This window comes from Symphodus melops (genome assembly GCF_947650265.1).
Source record: "Symphodus melops genome assembly, chromosome: 3".
Taxonomy (NCBI): Eukaryota; Metazoa; Chordata; class Actinopteri; order Labriformes; family Labridae; genus Symphodus; species Symphodus melops.
Genome location: NC_136693.1, coordinates 28,317,793 through 28,335,167, shown reverse-complemented (window position 1 = coordinate 28,335,167; position 17,375 = coordinate 28,317,793). Strand labels below are relative to the sequence as shown.

At 42.3% G+C, this 17,375-nt stretch overlaps 1 protein-coding gene across 1 annotated transcript; it reads right to left on the bottom strand.

Moving 5' to 3' along the window:
* Positions 1-1,133: 1,133 nt before the first annotated feature.
* pcsk6 (proprotein convertase subtilisin/kexin type 6) lies at positions 1,134-17,186 on the bottom strand. The gene is made up of 21 exons (XM_079338867.1): positions 16,859-17,186; positions 15,201-15,305; positions 14,477-14,587; positions 14,240-14,383; positions 13,804-13,880; positions 12,647-12,735; positions 11,804-11,976; positions 11,509-11,721; positions 9,517-9,617; positions 9,041-9,144; positions 8,748-8,865; positions 7,737-7,925; positions 6,811-6,947; positions 6,364-6,522; positions 6,034-6,136; positions 4,876-5,072; positions 3,791-3,878; positions 3,607-3,710; positions 3,367-3,496; positions 2,638-2,750; positions 1,134-1,638 (listed from the first exon to the last, which is right to left on the bottom strand). Exons 1-21 carry the CDS (start codon positions 17,057-17,059, stop codon positions 1,541-1,543), a joined length of 2,754 nt encoding a protein of 917 aa, XP_079194993.1. The 5' UTR covers positions 17,060-17,186; the 3' UTR covers positions 1,134-1,540.
* Between the last annotated feature and the right edge of the window lie 189 nt (positions 17,187-17,375).

Below are 17,375 nucleotides of genomic sequence, written 5' to 3'. Positions count from 1 at the left end.
GACAGTCTATAGAGTGAGACAGGAGCCACAGGTCGGTTTCAAGCCTGGCTTCCATAGGCTACATGGATCGCACACACTAACACAGCGTCCCGCCTTGTACAGTTTTTTTGAACATTTATTTGGGTAACCTGAGTGTCTACTGCCCCACAAAATGTGAAATAAACCCATCCAGTCCGTTGTTTGTGGTCTGCATAAGTCTTAAAACAGAGAAAAATGCTCCGTTTCAAAATTTCTCGCCTTGTGACGTCACAGTGAGATTGTGTTGCTTGTTGCCGTTTGCTTTTTCAACATTGTGACAGAGCGTCTGGTTTCTGCAGGGTCACAAAGCTCCTGATGTGCGTTTTATTTCATGACGACAGCACAGATGTTTCATTTAGACCACAGAGGACCGTTTGAAAAGATGTAAAATGATGTATAATATGCCCTCTTTAAATCAAACATTTTGTCAAGCCAGTATTAGATTTCAGGCTTAAGTATATCTCTAATCAGGTTTACAGTATCTCATCAGTGGTGTTCATATATTAAATAGAATTTCTCAGTGTCCGAACGTGTCCTGTCTTCAGCCGAGCTGTTTGACTAAATTAGAGGAGGGTCTGACATTACACAGGACAAATTCCTCCGTCTCATTAGGGGAGTAACATCATTAACCAGGAATGAAACGGACACACAAACACTTACAGCTCTGGTCTAAAGATGAGCCAGTTTTCTGTTGTACACCATGAAGATGGAAAAACAACAAATTCCTTCTGGTTTAGAAGACATAAAACCTCGACTCGATCCTGAGTTTACAGCTGTTTCCTGTTAAACTGCTTCAGACCATAAACGGTATAAAACAGCTTCAGACCATATGGCTCTTTGAAGGCTGGAATATGTACTGAGTGCTGGCCTGGGCTTTTGCATTCACTACATGTACCGCCCAGTGTCAACATTTGTTTTTGTATTCACTGAAGAACACTGATTTATGTTCAGACACTCAGAGATCACCTGTTTGAAAACTTTTTTTGTCCGTTAATCCAAAACCAACTTCTGAAATATATCATATGACACCAAATGTATCCTCAATGTTTAGATAATCTGTGCAATCTCTTAAAACCAGAGGCAGTGCAATACTGCAATCAGTCTGAGCTTTTTTTTGTTTTTATAGTCAAGTTATTGTTTGGCCTGTTTGCCTTTATTTGATAGAACGGCTGAAGAGAGACAGGAAATGCTGGAAGGGGACAGTGGGGGGAGGACATGCAGCCAAGGGCCAAGGTCAGACTGGAACCCACGGCTGTTGAGGGCTAGATCCTTGATACACTGGGCGCGCTTTAAAACCGCGAGAAACAGGCTGAAAAATCCACCTTTGGAAAACTCCCTACAGGATGAAGGATGACTGTGAAGGAAAATAACAGACTACGCACTTTTTTTTTTTTTGTAAAAAACAATCTTTATCATGAAGTTTTGTACATGTTCAGTATACTACGTGTTAAGTACAGAATATTTGGGTACATTTCACATAATGCTTTAAAAAACATCTATAAAGTAGGAATGAAACCGAATCTCATCCATTCATCAGACAGGTTCGGCAGCAGAACTGACGGTAGAGCTTCTTCTCACAGAGACGGTTGGACCGTACCATCTCACAGAACACCTCGTCAGCTGGCAGAGACAAACAGAGAAATATTCAGTTCAACAGAAGAGAGCTTACAAACGTCACTCTAGAATCTAACTGCAAAACCTCGAGCCTCAGCTTGAATAAAGTCAGCCAACACACCACAGAGCCAGAGATTAAATCTAAACATGCTCCAAAACAAATATCTGCTCTTCACCAAGTTTCAAACTGAATCAGAAAAAGACATCTGATCATAGAGGCCTTTTCTTTACTCTAGAACAATGTTCCTACAGCAGCCATGTTCCTGTAGTGAAGGTGTTAATCTATCCATTTCCAGGAGTCAGTCAGTCAATCAGTCAAGTCAGTGTGAGTAAGTGTGTGTGTGTGTGTGTGTGTGTGTGTGTGTGTGTGTGTGTGTGTGTGTGTCTCTCTCTTCATTGAGTTTCTGGAGAAGCATTCATCTGATAGATGTCAGACTTGGCGGTTGGATTGTTGTGCACCCAGGAAGTGCAGTCCTGATTTGGATGAGCTCATATTGTTGATAAAACATTTCTAATAGTTTTGCTGTGGCACCATACGATCGAATCCAAACCTACGGGAAGCACAACACGACTGGAAACAACACACAATGCAAGCTCAGACGGAGACACATACTTCGTTTTGCTAAAGGGATCTTTAGTACCAAATATGGCCTCCCTTTCTGTTTGACTATTAGACTTCAGCTAACCGCTGTTTACAAAAGTCGCATGAAATCACTCAGCCAATCTTCATACTAGGCATGTAATGTCATTAGTAATGCCATCGTACAAACCAGCTGACTGCACTCAGCCTCGTTCTTACCAAACACTATAAACAAGCACATTCTGAACGGGCACTGCACGAGTGAAAAACTTTTATTTTCTGCCTTTTCATGCCGTTTTTTTTAAGGACAGCAGATAGTGGCATTTGTGTTATAACAGATAATAAATAAAATGTCCCAAAAAGTATTTAAAAAAAGAAGAAAACATTTTGAATGAAGCTGATGAGTGTTACACATTCATACTCACCATTAGTACAGGATGCATTCACAATACAAGTCTTGCTAACCAGACTGTAGCCCTCTTTGCATTTGGTGCATGTTGTTCCAGGTCCACTGCAGGTCACACAGTTTTCTTCACACCTGGAGCGAAAAGATACAAACCAGTAGAACAGAACGGACAGCACAGAGTTAAATAGATGTAGGATAGAAACACAAGTATAAAGCAGTAAAAGGGTAGTATGTGGTGAGGGGTATTCTGCAGAAATTGACTGACAGTATGCAGGAATTTGGTTTGTGGTGGTTTGGCCCCCACTGAAGGTCTCTGAGTTGAACTCCATTGTTATAAAACACACAGTCAAATGCCACAGCCAGCTCGGCGTCTAACTTGCTGCCTTAATGATTTGAGAATCTCGCGCCAACGTTTAAAAGTCTGTCAAATATTTTCTCTAACTCGGTCACTTTGTCTTTTTCTCCTCTTCGCTTCGTCTGTCACTGTCTTCGTCTGTCACTGTCTTCGTCTGTCACTGTCTTCGTCTGTCTCTGTCTTCGTCTGTCTCTTAGCCTCACAAACAGGCTGACCGTCGAAGGCTGGTGTGTGAACGAGTGCCCTAAAGTGGTAAAAGTGCTGACCGCAGGTGACTCTGAAACTTCTTTCATAAGGTGGAAAAGTTCTTGCTTTAATACCTCCTTTTTATTTCTAATGTGACATCTGCAAGCATTTAATAAAAAAGGGTTTTGTGAAGTGAAAATCGCCCACCTGTGACACATCCTGTGCGGGAGTCCTGCTGCCTCTCCAGAGTAGAAGCCAGGTGAGCACGTCTGCACACACCTCCACTGCTGCTGCAGGTAGCCCTCTGCACACTGGATACACTCCTCCTTACCTGGCCCTGAGGAGAAAAAAAAACACACCTTGATTTAATTTTAAGGGATGATGAAAAACCAACAAGTCAAAATGTTCACAGAACCTGAAAAAGTGATGAAAAACAAACCCACTGACCTGTACAGGTCCTACAGGAGGAGTGGCATGGGCTGCACGTCATCTCCTCCAGATGGAAAAAGGTCCCGTTGGTGCACTCAGGAACACAAGTCATCCCTGCAAGACTATACAAAATAACCACAACATTAACATGGTTAGATTTTAAAACTAAAGATTAAACCAACGATGAAAAGTCTGTGCAGACCTGTAGCCGTCTGTGCAGGCAGTGCATCTGTCTGCATAGCTCAGGCATCTCACACAGGGGTCATGACACCTCAGACACTGTCTCTGATCTGTAAGACAGCATGCATGTTTATCAATATCGATGCCTAATGTTCTTTATTTAAACAGGAAAAGCTCAGTGACATTACTTCTTTTCTTTAGAGGAAAACAAGACAGAACAATAAACATTTTAACAGAAAGAAACAAACTATACGAACAGATGAGAAACTGTAACACTTCAACTACACGATCATCATGGTATTGTTCCTCTGAAGGGGCTGCATCCTTCACAGTACACATTTGTAGATTATGTCACAGCAGCACATTGAAGGCTGTTTCATTTCACACTGATTTAAACGATCTTGCAGGCTCTCAAGTTAGACGTGAGTAAAATGTTTCTACTCCACTTAAATTAAAGAAAAAAAAAAGGGGGCGTTGAAACATCAAAGTACCCCTCAGATAATCAGATAAATTATACGACTATAGTTTTAATTGCTCCTTAAAGTGCTGCTGTTGAGGTTGCTAGGCAACATGGGTAGACACTAGGAAACGAGAGCGTACGGTCACAGCTGATGGCGCTAACAGGGAATCCTCTGAAGATCAGATCGTCTTATTTCAGATGAGCCTGAGAAGTTTTACACACACTATGAAGGCTGGCTCCGTCGAGGGATGAAAAACAAATGCATGAAGTTCATTTACGATGAAAAGCAGCCGCATCAAACGAGAGTAGTTTTTATTCTCCGTCTTCATTTTGGTTTTTTTTCCCTTGAGGACAAAAAAGTGTAAAGTCTTTGAGTAGTCATAAGACTAGAAGTCCAGCTACAGTCCAGTTTAAACAAAGCAAGGATTCCTTGGTGACCAGTAATGGTACTCAGCAGCTTCAATTCATTGTGGTTATTTTGTGAACAATCCAATGTTGTGCACCTTAAAATCCCCTTTTTTAAGAACTGTATGTACATTTGATCTTCATCGTTCACTTTTAACAGGATCAATAATCTGCACAAAAAACCAAACGGTAGTTTATTGCTGACATTACTGCTGCTGTTTACTGAGGGTGTGTTGACTCACTCTCATCAGGATAGTATCCTGGGGCGCAGACATCCACGCAGCTGGAGTTGACGGTGTCGAGGTAAAGTCCTCTTCGACAGGAGAGACAAGCGCCTGGTGACGGGCTGACACATCGCTCACAGCCTTTGTAGCAGCGTCGACAGCGGTGAGATGATACGTTCCCGTAGTGTCCCAGAGGACAGTGGCTCACACAGGACCTACACACACAGAGTAACGAGACTCAACTCACAACAGATTACAGATGGACGACTGCTGATAACTTCATGGAGCTGAACAGCAATAAATATTTGTGTAACCTACACACTGCATATGAGGGATCTAAAAACATGTAACACCTCAAATCATTTATTACGTGTATGTATGATGTGTTATTTGTAATATAACTTTGTATTTGCTGAGACAGTTTTCTACACTTTCCAGGCAGGCAGTGTCACTTTTTTCTGAAAATCTGTGGGAGAAGGGCAAATACTAAACGTAGATGTAACAGAGGAAGCTGTCAGATAAAACGCTGGGGTAATTATTGTTTGTATTGTTTCCCTGGTTCTGTGACTGGAAGGTAACGGAACCAGGTGGTAAATGGAGAGCAAATGAAATTCAAGCACAAACAAGGCCACAGAGTTGTGTCGTTTTCTCTAGTTTTGGTACTTTTTTGTCTTTTAATGAATTCATAATAGCTCATTAGAAAAGTAGCTCAGGAAGACTTTATATTCTGCACGCTCGTCTTCGTGTTTTTCTCACATCACTTCTCTGCACATGCTGACATTTCTCTTTTGTACAGTGATCGTCAGCTGTTCAAATCACCTGGTCACATCTATACAATTATAGTGCTGCTCCACAAGCTCATTCATGCAAACAGCACCGGCACACAGACGAGCTGTTCCCCCTGCAGCACAGTTAGACCAGCGTTTAACCTTTCTGACTTATGTACACGGCTTTAGTGCTGAAGACACACAATCAATAACTAACCATCTTCAGTGACTTTATTTCAGGTCTAACATTGTCTGACTGCCTGTTGGTGCTTTGCAGGTAATGTTCAGAAGTTAATCAGAGCGGAGTGCAGAATCCCTCCATGGTTCTCACTCCTCAGGTCAGTGTTCACATGTGATGTGTTCGTCTGTTGTTAATGATATAAAAGAGTATAAAGAGTGCAGCTCTTACCTGCCGCTCTTCAAGCTCCCTAAACTGAAATGAACACAGTTCAGACAATGAATTGCATCTGGTCCGTCACAGCCCTGGTCTCCACACTCCCTGTGGCATGGATCTTTATGAACAGCAAATCATCATCATTATCATCGTCAGCAGCAGCAGCAGCATGGCATCAAGCGTATAAACGTCTTTTCAATTATTATTCTCTCACATAGTAATAAAAAAAAATCAGAGACAATTATTTTACTGTAACTGTCTGCTGTCACAGATTTTCTTCATCGAACTTAATTTAATCAGGATATATTTGTCAGGTTGTTTATGGTACTTTTTAAACTCTCACACCATTGTACTCCTCTTCCACCTCCTCCTGCCCCGCCTGGTCCAGGATCTCCTCCTCAGCAGGGATCTCCAACATCCTCGAGCGGGAGTGCTGAGCAGCGCTGAGCTGGTACGGGCTCTGAGACGTGCCGTACAGGATCAGTGTCCATTGTTTGAAGTTACCTGTGCAACAATATAGTTTATCAGCCTCTTGTGTCGTGGACTGCCTCTCCACTAAAGAGCAACACTGCATGCTTCAATGCTTAATCAGCTGCAGATTCATCCAGTGAGATATCCAGCGAATCATTTACACGCTTGCACACATGGATCAACATCCTGCCTGCAGATACTTGACATGAAGCCAGACATCCAATTGGTGACCTTTATTCGCCCCCCCGCTCTTAAAACTGAACCTCAGCCGACTCACTTCCAATGTAATAATGTGTGTGTGTGTGTGTTCTTGGATCTTACCCAGCACCTCAGGGTTGCGCAGCTTTGACGGTGTGTCGATAATCTCCAGAGTCCACGTGCCCTCCGCCCTCTCACCCCAGAAATGAACCGTCATGAACTCCCAGTTCCTGAAGCCTTCGTTGGAACTGTCAAACATCCTGTAAACAGTGAGATGACATCTTTCATCAAATCTAGAAAAATGGGATAGGGGAAGATGGGATAAGGGATATGTAGGAAGGATTTCTTCTGTGTATTCCTGGTGATGCTGTTGTCCACACTTCCTCGCCGCTGAGGTGGATGTCGGAGCAGGCCGTGCATGAAGGATGGCGGCGTGGTTGTGGGGACGACACAGTCCGATGGTGGAGGCGGGGCGTCAGAGACGTTTGGTGGGAGTAGGACCTCCTGGACTTCTGTGTCTTCCTCTGCTGCAGCCCCCTCAGCCCCCCTCTCTTTCCCACGTCTCTTTGAGGAAGTATTCACTGATATGCACGGTAGCTCGGTATTGTTCTGGGGGACACCGGCTAAGTGAAAACCTAATGTGATCCTCACAGCACATTCTTTGTATAATTAAATACAGAGTTTTGTAAGCTTGTGTATAAACAAAGATTTTGAGTTTGTTGTGGAGAAAAGAACGTTTAAAAAAAGCTTGCCAAAAACTGAATCCAACATCTCGCTGTATTTCGCCAAATTTCTTGACAGTTTATATTTAGAGACTAACATGTTTATATTTTGACGTTTTCAACAATCAAACAGTTTTGCAATCACACACCCAGTTGTACCCAGTGTTCATCTGAAACTCAAGCAGGTCTCACCATTGACAGAAAGTGTTATCCACAGGAAGTAGTTTCATAAATGTGGAGTTAGAGTTAAAACAGAAGAGTTTTGTCTTCAAACGCTGCTATTTAGTGTTTGAAAAAAAATCCCCTGCAGTGAGTATTTGCTCTCACCTCTTAGCCAGTAGCTGTGATCTGGTCCCAGATGGTGAAATGAGGTTGATCTCCAGGTCTCCTCGTCTGGGGTGAACAATCAGGACTCGAACCACCACGTGCTCCAGGTATCCCACATGTCGCTCAGGTTCTTCTGAACACCCAGTGGTGGAAAGGCTGCTGTTCCTGCTCTGGCCCGCGTGGATGTGCCTGACAAAGTCATGAGCATATAAGAATCATCTTACGACAGAGGAGCTGTAGATTAAAGGATACAAATAAACAATGACCCTGTTCTGTTTTCAGCAGTGTCAGCACTTTATCAAAACAACACCACGGTGAAAAGTGCCTTTACTGTCTTTAGTCAGCGACACATGGAAACTGGGGTAGAACACAATCTAGTCAACCGTACTCACAAATTAGTTGGTAAGCAATAAGGGATTCTTTTCAGCTCTATGCTTCTGATTGTCCTAGATCACAATGTTTTCTGAAATGTGTTTTTTTTCTGCCACCTTTACAGAAACATATTCTGAACTCTTCCAGCAGGGAGTTACTAAGTTTTAGTGAATTGGGATGGAAACTGGAGGCTCACTGGTTGCGGGAAAACGTGCCAGTTCACCTCCCTGGCTACAAGCGCCAAGCTCCATGGTTGAAATATGAAGCCAATGCAGAAGGAGAAAATCCTGCAGTTCATCAAGGGGCCGCTTGACACTGACTCCCGGAGCCCCAGAAGTCTTAAACACACCACGGCCGAAAAAACCTTTTATATTTTTACAAAACAACATATTGATCCTTGTTATTGTCCTCGTGGGCGCACACTGTACGGTGGGTCAATGTCTTTATAACGCATTCATATCCTTAGTTAGGTGTGTAGCTGACATGATTGACAGGTAACTGTGAAAATAAACTCCGTGCATGATGCTGTGGATGAAGACCAGAGATCACCGATTCATTCTGTGGATTGATTTGGCACTTTGCCTCCTGACACAGTAACTCTGTGGTTGAAGTGAAGTTATGAAAGGAAGTTCAGCTCACCTGGTGTGTCGCTCTGGCACGTGACTACAGGTGTGTTGAGGAGGAACAGTCCTCCACTTCTTTGCCTCCAGCACCATGGCCTCTGCATCCACCAGTCCGAACCCATACAGGTGGCTAACTGTGAGAAAAGACACAATGAGCACCAAGAACAAACCCGTCCGCGGTGTTGAAATGGCCTGCAGGGAGAACATCTAACTACAGAGAAATACAATATATACATACTGTATGTTAAAAAGTATCTCAAGCATGAAGCAGTCAATGTACTATGTAAGCATTAGAAGAAGGCAGCGTGCCTCTGTGTCCGGCAGCATTGGTTTTCCAGTCGTCAGCTTTCAGGTGGACTGGTCTGGATGTCCTCACCAGAAGATGCTGCACGTCCCTCCATGTCAGCAAGAGGCTGCAGTGGGAAAAGACACTGAAGTGGGTGTGGCTAAGGAAACATCACTCCATTGCTAACTGTTAGCTCAACGTTAGCTCGTCACTGTGAGAAAACGTGTCACCCACTGATGAACAATTAAAACATTTTGAGAAACCATCTACATTGTTTATATTTTTCAGACTCAAATTGTCTACAAACTACTGCTGGCTAATTTTCCACCACCCGTTTGGCTCCGCCCACAAAACATGTCATCACTGTGTAGAACAGAAAAAAAAAAAAGGTCTATATGAAATAAGCACCATTCTTCTAACTCCATGTGGGTGTACACTTGTTATTGAAGGTGAAATGTTTGTGTTACGTTGCTTTCAGAGAATAAAAAACGTGACTAACTTGGCCTCTAGGGCGAGCGCTATGAGTCCGGCCACAATGGGAGCAGAGACAGAAGTGCCAGTGTGAGCGTCAGTGCAGCGATGTCGGAGGTCCGTGGTTACCTGAAAGAGAGCACGAACACAGTATCATCTCTGTAAATAACACAGTTCATGTTTTACACACACACACACACACACACACACACACACACACACACACACACACACACACACACACACACACACACACACACACACACACACACACACACACACACACACACACACACACACACACACACACACACACACACACACACACACACACACACACACACACACACACACACACACACACACACACACACACACACACACACACACACACACACACACACACACACACACACACACACACACACACACACACACACACACACACACACACACACACACACACACACACACACACACACACACACACACACACACACACACACACACGACCCTTAGTGGGCTGCAACTGTTTTGGTCTGTCTCCACGTTATGTCATGTTTACTTTTCTGAGTGAGTAAGCGTGGAAATTGAACTTGGCCTGGCCACAAACTGAAAGGGAGCGAGCTGCAAATCAGGGTCAGAACATTAAAAAGTAAAGCCTTTACACGAGAGGGGATGAGTGAAGTTATATCATCTGTCCATTTTGTGCTGTGAGTTTTTCCCACGACTAAAATACCTGAGTTTCAATGATTGTTTCTGAATAATTGTACATGGCCACAATAAACCCTTTCCCATCTTTGTGCTGAGACTTCCTTTCACTTAATGAATTTCATCATTCATCTAAAATGATAAGAAAAAAAAAAAAACCCAGACCCTTCACACACTTTCATTCGAGGGCTAACAGGCTGTTCATGCTGGAGTTCATAAGTGCGTCTTGTTCAAATAAAGGACGAGTCTGTGCGTGGTGTCCACTCCACCCCCTGACCTTACTGTTTGGCCTGCCTCCACCTTACTCGCTGCACTGGCTTATCATCGTTGGGTCTTTTTCACAAACCAGATGCTAATATTTACACAGATGTTAGTGTTGGACAGCGCTTAAGAGAGACACAGCCGAACGCCAGAAAGGACCTAAACACAGATTCTCACAGATGACTGTAAAATGCTGCATGGTAGAGTATTACCACCTTCTTCATGTGGCTGACATGACCTGAAAAACACACCACAGTCCAATACAAACACAACCCCGGCTGATCATTGGTCTCCTCCTACACAAACGCACACATTGACTCACACATGCATACAAACAAAGACTCACAACATCTTCTGCACATTTTGACCTTCACAGTAAATGTTTTTAAGCCTTAGCCTTCCTGATGGTTGGTTGCCAAAGTGCTCTTTAGAACAAGTCGAGGTTAGTTTTGTATAATCCAGGATCAGAAAAATCTTTGTTGTAGACGTTAAGCTGTCTCTGTGTTTTGGTTTGAGTGTATTTTCTGTATCTGCCTGGAGTCCCCTAACTATCGATAAGTACCCCATACAACCCCCCCACCTCAAAACAGCCAAGCTAACCCATTAAGCTAACACTTTCAGACAACTCGCAGACAGAAAGCAACACTCGCATAACAACGTTTGGGAACTCAATCACCCTCCTTCCAACCCTATTTTTGGATTCTGCCAACGCCTGAGCCAAATATCCAGCTTTACAGATGCTAAATGCGCCACTATGATCAAAAACTAGAAAGCTTTTCAGCAGTGTAAGCGTTTGACCCTTGGCATGTTTACCTATTTATGAGTCATGAACCCAAACAGTGAGCTCAAAGAGGCCAATACTATCGAAAACAGTCTGAAAGTGCTTTGCACCAAAAGTTGCACCACTCTCTGCAGCTTACAGGCATCCAACAGCAACATGCAAATGGAGTACACTTGTTGTCTTACATGTTTACACACATGCTATTATACTGTATGTCAAACTATCTGAGCTGCAACTGAAAAAGAAAATTGTGTACCCAGTACTCACAATCTTCCTCTCATTATACTCCCCGCTGCTGTACGTTGTTGCCAAGATGGAGCTGCAGGCCTCCAGGTACCATGGCTTGTTTCCATTCTCTGTGGTGCTGGAGATGGAGATTGTGTAGATGCTGCTGGTGTAGCCATCACAAGAACAGTGGTCTCCTTGCCTCCCACCGTTACCTGATGCCCAGACGAAAATAGATCCGAGGCCTTTGCGACCCTGTGGGACACGGTCATATAGTGAAATGGTGATACAGTGTGATTCAAGGATAAAGCACAACCTCTTTTTTGTCTAATCAAACCTTTTTGATGCCTTGCTCAAAAGCTCTCTTAGTTAGCTGCCCAGGGCCATCAACTGTCTTTCCATCATCTTTTGGCCCCCAGCTGGCACTGTAGATGTCGATGTAGTCGGGTCGGATTCCCAGGGATTTGGCCTCCACCATATCACTCACATCACCATCCAGCATCCGAATCCCTGTGTCAAACGAAACAACACTCTGAACACCATCATCAGTATTCCTTTAAAAACACATTTATCCCTCATTATATAATAATTAATTCCTAAAATCGACTTCTACACAGACTTAAAAACGTGCCTTTTTTATGTGTACCAGGAGATGCGACCACATTGCACTTGTCCTTCCTTTTCCTTTCTTGAACTACCTGTGAGTTTTAGAACTGATTTTAAGACCTTTAATGGCTCCACCTCTTTATGTGTGATCTGCTCCCTATGAGAACCCCTGCCTGAGGTCTTCATCCAGGACCACATAGTCCATCCATCCGTTATCTATATCGCTTCTCCAGTTGCTAGGTAGGCTGCAGCCAATCCCAGGTGTCATTGGACGAGGTTCGTGGTCCAGGGCTGACATATAGAGAGACAACCAGCCACTCTCACATTCACACATACGGGCACCAGTTCAACTAACAAGCATGTCTTTAGACTGTGGGAGGAAGCCAGACTACCTGCAGGGAACCTATGCAGAGTCCAAACCCACTGCCCAGAGAATTTAATCAACACTTGATCCACTGCTTGGAAGCCTCAAAAGACAAGTTTAAAATAGTGGCTCAAACAGGCATTCAAACAGGACAAAAAAGACAAATCCAGAGTGCATTGGTTTTTGTATAGAAAAGGGAAGAGACTCTACCTCCAATGTGAGCATTGTATGCAACCCCAACAATGCAGTGGGAGTTATTGGCTGCTGCTGCAACTTCCCCTGCACAGCGAGTTCCATGTCTTCATGTAAACAGAGAAAAAAACAGAAATGACAACCTGCCATACAGCTGTGGTCTGTTTCAATGACACGTTCAAGAGAGGAGCTTTCTGTAAACCTTTCTGAGAAACATATGTGAAAAACGAGCTGACTGCTGAAAATGTTTACTTATGTTCATCGGTCAAAGAGACATCACACCACCTGCAGAGGCATCAGTGTTCAGATCAGTGGTAGGAAACAGGGGAGGAGGAAAACCACATTTATTTAACAAAAGGGAAAAACAAAACTTCCACAAAAACTAAATCCAAAACGTCTCGAAACACGAGTGAGAAAAAATACTAACCCTAAGTAAATCCAGGGAACAAGGAACAGACAACGACGGACACTCATGACAGAATAACACTGGGAAAACCAAACTGACTACCATAGACAATGAACCAACAAGAGACTGAGGAAAACACAGAGACTAAATAGACACAGGTGAGACTAATCAGACAGGTGAGGACAATCAGGGTCAATCAGACCAGAACACTGAGGACAAGTACAAAGTAAAACCCAACACTGACAACACACGAAAACCAGATACACAAAATAAAACAGGAAACACACTTAAAACATAACACAGGAAATAAACTTACAGGCAACAGGGAAACACTAAAGACCAAAGCAACCACACCAGGAATCACGTACAAGTAAAACAGACAACAGAGAAGGACACAAAGAAACACAGGAAACACTGAAGACTAGAATACAACTTCAACTTCAGGAAACACTAAAGACTGAACTAAGAACTATACAGAACTCAAAACTCAGAAATATAACACACGCAAACCCAAACCATGACACATCCTCTGTTTGTTAGCCAAACAACAAATGACAAGAGCACATTTTTCTTCTATCATCCACTCTCAAATTGACTGGGAATATATATAATTATAATCTCCCAAAGTATTATGTGTAAAGCCAAGACATTCTGAAACTCACAAGAAGCTCTCTAAATTTGAGATGCCCTGCCTGTTTTACCCAAAGGACAGAGAGATAATTCAAGTTGCGTGTGACGGGGTGAAGATGCAACTGGTGTTCTGTCTTACACGTTTTCATTTCTGGGGTCGTATCGTGGCATCGGATCATGATCGTTACCGTTGACATCATAGCTTGCTAAATGGTCCTGCAGATAATAAAAAAAAAGGTAAATCAGTAATGTTTCAAACTAAAAACTGCACAAAACATCCAACATTATATTACAGTGGCATGCTGGGATAAATGCTAATGTGCTACATGCTAACTAAAAGGCTGAGTGGACAGAGCATTGACGTGTCAGTAAGCTTTCCTGTGAAGCCTGAAATCGTTTTAAAAATGGAAAAAGGACCATTTACCGTCTATAAAAGTTAAACCTTTTTCCTGTTTCTTCCCTACTTTTACTTTGTCTTTAATAAAAAAATAAAATAAAGTGCTCTTCTATACAAGGATATCTATGGTGACACATTTTGATTTTGAACTGAAAATGTTTGGACGATTGGCGCGTACATAATTCTGAGCGAGATCTGGGTGATTCCTCTCGATGCCATCATCCAATATGGTGACCACCACGTTCTTGCCGGTGTAGCCCCTCTGCCAGGCAGCCAGGATGTTCATCTCTGAGCGACAGCGGATTCTCTTATCGTCGCAGTGCTGAAAAGACACAAGGAGAAAGAATACCAGACATTTAATCTTTCCCAGAGAAAGAGGGAGAGCACGATGATTGATTCGGTGTCGAGTACTTACAATGTACCACATGTTGGACCATTTAGGGTCATTGAAATGAATGAAGCTTGTGTCACTTCGGACTTGCCTTTTAACTCTTGGTTTGACTATCTGCTGCTCGGCCCAGTGCACCTGAGGATGGAAGTGGAAAACACAGTACAACCACTTTACTCATCCCATAACCACTGCTATAAATGTCAGATTATTATTATTTATTTTTTTTACTTGATTTTGCAGTTTTCCATTAACAAACATACAATTGTCAAACACAGACACAAGAAAAGTAGATAAATAAAAGAAAAAGAAAATGTACCCACCCCCCACCCCTCAAGGCTCATAAATAGAAATCAAATCAAATAAACAGAAAAATACAAGAGCGAATACAAAAATAGTCAGACAGGAACATCTCATCATATATTGAGTGGATTGATGCTTCGAGCATGTTACCAAGTAGTTTTAATTATCCAATACAACTGGTGTTAAGTATATTATTGAAAGGGAAAACCTTCTACAAATTCTATAAAGGGACTCCAGGTGAAGGTGAAGTTTCGGTGGGCTTTACGTATCTTATATCTCAGTTTCTCCAAAGGTAGAAAAGATAGTACATCCCTCAACCACTGCAGAAACGACGGGCTGAATTTCATTTCCAATTAAAAAGTATGAGTCTGCGTGCGAGCAAATTCATCACTTGACTCCTTCACAGCACTGTACAAACCAGAAAACAAAAACCTGATCGGTGTCTCACCTTCGGGTCCAAATGGATGAAGCTGTGAGGGCCCTTTAAAGAGAAGGCAGCTCTGCGAACCACTCTGCTGTGGTGGAAATGATAATGATCGTCCAGACTTCCTATCTGACCAAAAACATTCAACAGAAGCATCAAGATAAGTACAACACATGACTTAATGGTTTTGGCTTTTATTGGTATTGGTATTTAAACACTTTTATACAGTATCATGTTTTTATCTCTGACAGAGCATGTGAGGAATAAGGTCATGTCTTATCTGATCTTATTTAAGACTATGAGTGGCTGGCTAAAATTTAAATGTTACTTCTCTCTTAGCAGCAGTTATCTGAACGGCTTTAACGCTGATGTGGTCTGACGTTTTAATGTAAAAAAAAAAGGAACCTTGTATCTGCAAAGCCTTCAACATTTAAAACACATTTGGGCCTTCTCTAAATAGCATATGAAGTCACTTTATAAATATGCATGTCTCCTCTCTTGTGAAAAGATTTCTCAGCACATGTGCACAGCTGGCACACTTACAGACATATTCTTCACTCTCCACTTTTCTCTGACTCCAATCATTCCTCTTTTCACTCCTGTCCTTCGAGAATTAATTATCATAAGTAAGTGCAAGACAATTACAAGGTAATACAGGAAATCGAGTGTGTGTGTGTGTGTGTGTGTGTGTGTCTTAGCATGTGGAGGCTACACAGGACATGTGGGATACACATGTTTGAACTTTCACAAGACAGATTTCAAATTAGATCTTTTATTAAGAGCTGCTGTTATTTCTTGTTTGTTGGAGATTTTCATTTCCAGTTATTTCTTTAAAGGAGTTTTTTTTTTTTTTTTTGCAGGTTGTGAAACAGACTGAAATCTACAGAAGGCAACACAATCTACACAAAGACAAAGTTCCTCCCAGAAGCTTCAATAAATAAAGTTTAAGCTGGCTGTCTTCAGCCTTTCTTTAAAATATCAGAAATGAATTTAAAAGGGTTCATAGTTAGTTCATAAAATGGCAAATAATAAGAGTAGCCGGAGTAAACATGCTTGATGTTTGTGTTAAATGTAACTGTTCATGTTGTTGTTTCAGTTCACCTTTCATAGTTTCTGTTGATCTCTCATTCAGTCATTAGTCTTTATTAAAACATGTTTTAAATTAAGGCATCAATTTATTTATTTATTTGAGCAGTTGTCATTCTGCTCAAAAGGAGTGGGCCGAAGCAGAAGCTTTTAAGCGCCCACCCCCGAAATCAATCAATTGATCAGTGTTATAGGTACAGTTTGCAGGGTTTCCCATTGAAGTGTCAATCTAATGAACGTCACTATTTTATTATAAGAAGGTAAATCTCCTGTCCTGCTGCAGGAAAAGCTTCAGTAAGACGCATTTCCCTGACCTGCAACGTAAAAGTCATTATACTTTAAAAGAAATATAGGCCAATGGCATCTGACACTCACTATGCATAATGCCAGACTGTTAATGTTATGCTTATGTTATGTTGCTTATGTTATGTTAATGTGTGTATGTTTAACGCAGTTTGCATATTTGAAAGTTTCATATTGGCTTAAATAAAGGACCACGGTAAACATTGCATCATGTATTACAAACTAATACAGAGGTTTAAAATTGACAATTACAACAACTATAATACAAAAAAAAAAACGTGTGTTTTTTGTACCTGTCCCAAGTTGACATATCCGTATTTTGCAGCGACTTCCTCAGCCTGATCCGGACCCCCGGCGATCCTCACAGCCCAGTGGTTAGTGTAAATGTCCCTGCGTGCTGATTGACAGCTTGCAAACGTCAAAACAATAAAAAACAACAACAAAGCCATCCTGACTTCACAGCTGCAAAATCTAAACCGGAGTGCATGAAGCATTCACTCTCAAATATATCAGAGGTCCGTCATGTGGCCTTCACGTTCCGTTCAATTAATTGTCCGGTTTTACAAAGTAGTCCCCATTCCGCGGAGGGACTTTCAGATGACAACTCACAGCCAATGACACCCGAGAGGCTGCAGCGCGTGCATGAGCCTGAGATCAGACTCAATGAAGGAGAGAAGGCTTCTGCCTCGCCCACCAAATCTTTACCTGCAGGGGGCGTTTCACCTTCAACTTCAGGACTTTCGAGCATCATTCACATCTGTATAAATGAAGCCTTTTTTTTAATGCAACATCATCCCAAGGACCTTTACA

Excerpts from the sequence above, each read along its gene's own strand:
- pcsk6 (XM_079338867.1), bottom strand. The coding sequence starts at position 17,059 with ATGCTTCATGCACTCCGGTTTAGATTTTGCAGCTGTGAAGTCAGGATG. Across the intron at positions 14,384-14,476 it reads GGTCCAACATGTGGTACATT|CACTGCGACGATAAGAGAAT; the intron begins GTAAGTACTCGA and ends GTGTCTTTTCAG. Across the intron at positions 11,722-11,803 it reads TTGAGCAAGGCATCAAAAAG|GGTCGCAAAGGCCTCGGATC; the intron begins GTTTGATTAGAC and ends CGTGTCCCACAG.